General features: G+C 36.5%; 1 protein-coding gene across 1 annotated transcript in view; it reads right to left on the bottom strand.

Annotated features, from left to right (window-relative positions):
• Window positions 1-3,101: 3,101 nt before the first annotated feature.
• The window catches only part of proser1 (proline and serine rich 1), an 8,377-nt gene continuing 5,606 nt past the window's right edge, over window positions 3,102-5,872 (bottom strand). Inside the window, exons 11-12 of the mRNA XM_014003223.1 lie at window positions 4,327-4,471; window positions 3,102-4,224 (exon numbers count right to left, since the gene is read on the bottom strand). Of these exons, the coding sequence (XP_013858677.1) occupies window positions 4,099-4,224; window positions 4,327-4,471 (271 nt within the window). The 3' untranslated portion in view covers window positions 3,102-4,098. The remainder of the gene's footprint in view (window positions 4,225-4,326; window positions 4,472-5,872) is intronic.

Raw genomic sequence — 5,872 nt, forward strand, 5'->3', positions numbered from 1 at the left:
CACACACACACACACACACACACACACACACACACACACACACACACACACGTCATAAAATTGAAAGAAAATTGAGATATTCAGTTATTTTCCAACCTATTTTGTGGGAAAATCAACAAATAAGAACTGTTTTGTGGTGCAAATAGATGGTTCTCAAATGACGTAGTGACCTGTAAATCAYRTGATCAAATCACCATATTCGTGGGCCCAAATGTGGAAGAGGGTATAGTCTACACAGCACAGAAATGKAAACATCTGGTCTACAGTTATTTGTTTTAGCAGTCATGGAGCAAGTTTGCGTTGGGGTTGGTCACAAAGCTGTGCTGCTCGTGTAGCAGTGAAACGCTTTTAAAAAATCTGATTCCGTAAAAACACCAAGTGAAGTAGCAGAACTGTCGACAAAGTAACGTGATTTTGTAGCTGGTGACAATCAACCACAAAGATTTCACCCTCCTCGGGATTCCAGAGGGTGTTCAGATCACTCCTACCATGGTTAGTGACCGCACCGTTAATTACCTTTAAAAAGGAAGATTGAGCGCTATAAACAGTTACGTGTTTTGAACATTATGTAATCTACCTTTGTAAACGYGCATAGGATACACTTGGGAGAATAGCAGTGAACCAAGCTGTCAAAGAGATCAACAAAGACACCCAAACAGMAGGTAGAACAAAAGGCTTTAGCTTGAAAGAGGCAGCTGTAACAAGATATCACCTGATCTCAGAGTACAGAAGCAGGTACCCAAGACAGTTACGAAACATGACAGTCCAGAAAGACACCACATTCAGCCATCCAGATCAACATCTACTAAGAACCTAGAAAGATGAAGCCAATGCCAGTCCTTTGCTCAGCTGATGGTAACCAACTGGATAAACCCATTTAATCCCAAGTATGAAGATATTATCAGTTATTCATCTGGCATTGTTGCCTCTGCAGATGTCACCCAAGACTTCATGTATGTTCGTACAAATGGTGAAGGAGTTATTGGCGCTTTCAGGAAAGAAAGACTGGAGTCTGATACTCCAGTCATCCAGCTGCATCCAATTCTTGGTAAGAAAATGTAGAAGCCTTCTTGGAAAGATCAAGGACACGGTGTTGTCTGTTACCTGTCGAGAAGAATGGTTCAAGTTGACTACACTTCAGTGTACGGAGGTCCCGGAGCTCACCAGTACCCAGGAAGAAGCAGATACCTGCCTGATGCTTCACGCGAAACAAGCAGGTTCCAATGACCAATTTGGAAAAGTTAAGGAAGTAAATGGATAAACGTACCTCACATCTTCAGACCCAGCTGAAGTTAAACTAAGATAGGTTGATTTTAGGCAGCTTCAACCATGTGAGAATCGTCATTTAGAATTAACAGGCTGTTATATGGAGGAGGTGAATCGGGAGAACACTGCATTTACCACAACCGACTGATCGTAGATCAAAGGCTGATGATGGTAATTTGGTGATTGATTGGCTGAAAGCCTTGCCTGTCTCAGAGACAGCACATGCCTTGGAAATGGTCTAAATGTGCAGACATGTGTAGGTTGCAGACATGCAGTAATCAAGCAAATGAGCTTMAGATGGTGGAAAACCTGGACATGAATGACAGTGATGCAGAAGGCAGTGATGGAGTGGGAGAAATCTGCTAATTGATCTAATACAATGGAAAGCTAGACTGATTCTGTTGCTCATATTTTAATGACATGATAATACTTTAGTAACAGTAAAGTAAATGTATTTATTACAGAAGTCTGATAAGGTATATTTGATAAATATATGTTTTAAAGGAGACATTTCATGCTTTTAAAAACTTTTTCAGATTTTAACCATTCAGTTGGGATCTATATAAAGTGAAACYGGAATGCTTTGCTCTGAATTCCTCTTTATTGTAGCTCCACAAGCCCATCTTTCACCCCTTTTCTGAGGCGTGTCTCAGATCAACTCATTTTGACGCTGTCTCTTTAAATGCAAAGCAGRCAATTTAATGTTTTAAAAAGTAGATTTTGCTGGATACGTCCCCTTTAAAGAACATATGGGTTGATTATGTTCCCAAGATATGGTAATAAAACTACTACAGCTTGACTCATGGGAGGTGGGTGTGTTTGGAGCAAGCTACTCATTAGGCAGGGTTATCATGGCTTGATGTGATCCATAGACATATAGGAAGATAAAAATGAATTTGTTGGTCTCTAGAAGTGGWACCAAAAAGTGAAAAAATTCATACTGGCTCCTGGACCATATWAGGTAGTGTAATTAAACCTCTTTTTTACACCACCTGCTTAAATCCATAGAAAGTTAACAAGAAGAAAATAAAACAAGAAGATAAAAGTCACAATATTAGAAACTAGGGTTTGCCATTTGGTATGTTTTGCTCATAAAAGCATTCTGTACATTAGAAACCCAATTGTTAAGTTTAGAGCACATAAGAGTGTTCAACTTAAAAAAATGTCAAAAGTTTTTCTTATATTTTGAATGAAATTGTCCTGAAAAAGTGACAAATTATAATGAAACCAAGAAAAACATTGCATAACCCTAACACTTTTAAATTGAATATTTAAAAAAAATGCTGAAGATCTGCTAAAACGTTGTCTAAAACCATTTGGAGACAGCAGGTGATACTTTTATTGGATGACTTGGTGCAGCAATCAAATGGAAAATTAGGATGAATGGAAAATGTTATCTGTGGAATCTTGTGATTCTACTCACATGATTATTTGTCTTGTGACTCCTGACATTAGTTGTGCAACGTCATACTGTACATGATAAGCRTACTATAAAATGCTGAGCCAACTGGACGCAGGTTGTAAAATAAGCTATAAATTATTTAAAGTAAAATAAAATAAGCCATAAATTATTTAAAGTAGACAAAGAAAAGTTATGAGTTTTCACAAAGTTGTTATTTATATTAAATGATTGTAGTTTATTCAATTAACATGAATGTGAGCTGTATCAATAATCCCAGATTTCTTTTTAATGGGAATGTCTCTTGATATTTTTCTTTTTATACTAATGCACTTTTTAGCCTCTATGGATCGTTTTAACCTCATCAGATCTAATAATGCCTGATATCAGCTTCTTTTAAATTTTTCCAAATAATTGAAATCATTTTTCTCAACACTTTTTTCATGATTTAACCTCTGGTTTTTTTATTTAGGGGGAATTACATCAACTACAAATACAGTTAAAGCTAGATAAATCAGTAGTTCACTGAATATAAGAAACATGATGAAAATGTAAGGTGGATCATACAAAAATAAAAGGTCTATTGTTCTCAATCAGGATATGAGCCCGTCTTCTACAGTGAGCTGAGCTGTGCAACAAATTCAGTAAAAGTAGTTTTTAATCTGTTGTGGAAAAATAAGTGAAGCTTTTATACATATACTGCTGTATAACTGAAATCCATACATCATCCCAGATGCTTTGTGTAGAGCTTGTATCATCAAGTATGTCTGGTCAAATACTGCAGGAACAGTGCTCAAGGGTCACATTTGTCGACTTTGCAAACATACAAAACATGAATCACAGTATGCAACAAATAAAACACGATCAGAGCTTCAAAATGTAACAGCAATCACACTCCTGACCCAGAACATGAATTAAAAATATTTACAGTGCTCTATAAACACTTTAAAATGTGGCTCCGTATTATAAACTACAAATCAGTAATAAGTTCACACTAAAAAATAAAAATAAAAAAATCACAGATTTGGGCAAATAAAATGAATTTTTTTTTTTTTTTTTGCAATTGGACACCAAATAATAATAGTCATGAATGACTATTTTTACATAAATTTCATATTTTCTATATTTCATTAATAAATGTGTTCTTCAAAACAGGCAATTCAATCCTCTCATTACAGCTAGTTACAGTCTATCCATTCTAATTTAATAACTAATATTTACAAGTGATGGGTAACAAATACGCCTCCTTCCCCCACATGTTCAGAGTAGTGTTTCTTGAGTTATGAAGTCACTCTTGCTGTGAACTGTTTTGTATCGTTATCCTGGGCTCTTCAGGGTTCAAGGCCAAAGACATACTGTATTACCTACTTAAACGTAGGGCAGGGCAAACTGCAGAGTCTGCGCGTGGGTCTTAACGTGTCACCGTATAGGCTTCACTGCCAACCTAACTGAGGGTGTAGCCCTGGCTGGAGTGGGAAGGGGTTCCCAGGGCCTGCAGGGTAGTTGGTGAAACTGTTGGGTTGAGGAGGAAAGCTCTCCAAAGCAGATGTAGGATGAGCCTGAAACAAGACAGAAGTGGAGTTTTAGAGCCGTTTCTTGAGCTGAAAGTCAAAAAGTCAGATTAATGTGTGTGTGTGTGTGTGTGTGTGTGTGTAAACTACCTGAAGTAGAGCAGACTGCATGGTTGGGTTGTGGAGGCCACTGAGGGCAGCAGGAGAAGCAGATGGAGAGAAGCCTGCTACAGCAGGGAAGGACAGCAAGCCTGGGAACCCACTCCCTCCTGGAGCCTGAAGTGCACTCGTCAGCCTGCAGCACACAAGAACATTCAGCACTTTAGCAATTTTTCCCCAAAAAACACAATTTAACATTTTGTATGAAATGAAAAGAAAAWAAGTGACATATTCATCTCTCTGCTGCTTTTAAGTTTAGGCTGACCAAGATCCTAACAGCTGAGAAGACCAGCTGATACTTCAGAAAGTGTCTGCTCTCATGTTATTGTCTCACATAAGATCAAGTCTAAATATAAAATGAAGAGTAAATGAACCAATGTTTACATTTAATAAACRTAAAGCTAACACCATGTAAACCTACTTTTTTTTTTTTTGTTAGTTTTATGGCACATCTCATCCAACAATTGTTGTGCTTTTTCATATATCAAAACATTCCTTCAGGACATTCTGGTCATAACTTTTAGTATTTTAGCAATTTAAGCTTTTTTATGCTTCTATCAGCTGCACTTTCAGCTAATTCCAGATAAAATTGAGTTTGAGCTTTTTCAGTTAAATTCACCTTTTGGTGATAATTTCAACATCTTACTGCTTAATTCAGCAAATATTTCAGCTACATTTTTAAGTCATATTTAAGGCTAGTTTTAGCTCTATTTAACTATTTCAAAACAAATTGAACTCTCATTTCCCTGTCTGTAAATTTTAACTTGTTTAATCTACTTAACTTCTTTTTCCTAATTTTAGCTACTTTTTGCTACTGTGAGATTTTCTGACCCTTTTTGCTTTCTACTGATTTTTTGCTTTTGTTGTCCTACTTTCAGCAACAGTTAGCTGTGTAACTTTAACTCACATTGTTTTACGTTTAAAACTCTTCAGCAAAACATATTTCAGCATTAAGCAGTCACACTGAATTTTCACATGAAATAGTTTCTGTAGTTGACAGCATACTTTTGGTATGTAGTTTGTGCTTAAATTACGAGTTAACATAATTTGTTTCAGATTAGTAGTTTTTCCTTCTTTGCTGGCTTATTTAGTAACTCTTTTAGGATATGCTTTGTCTTTGAGTGCTTGAAACGTCAACAAAGGCGAGGTTAACAGAAATAACCCAACAGTGTTGGCAAAGATCTTATGTGACACAAAGTAAAGTCTAAACAGAAGCACAGGAGGACTTTGTACCTTTTAGGTGCAGCATCTAACGTATCACTAAAAACATAGGTGGAAAATCGATCGGCATAATTTATGATGCACGTCTATAGCCGCTTTACAAGCAAATGGTTTCCTTCAACTTTTTTCTCCTGTTTGCTGTTCTCCCTCTCATTACAAGACGTGAATTTCCTGTTATATAAAGATAACAGCAATTCAGTCAGTAGCTCCTGTGTTTATGTGAACCTAATGGTATGGCGTTAATCATATAGCATGAGATTATTGGATCTACAGTAAATAATGACATGTTTTATGGTGTGTGTATATATATATATAT

Source organism: Austrofundulus limnaeus, unplaced genomic scaffold, assembly GCF_001266775.1.
Source record: "Austrofundulus limnaeus strain Quisiro unplaced genomic scaffold, Austrofundulus_limnaeus-1.0 Scaffold17, whole genome shotgun sequence".
NCBI classification, from domain to species: Eukaryota; Metazoa; Chordata; class Actinopteri; order Cyprinodontiformes; family Rivulidae; genus Austrofundulus; species Austrofundulus limnaeus.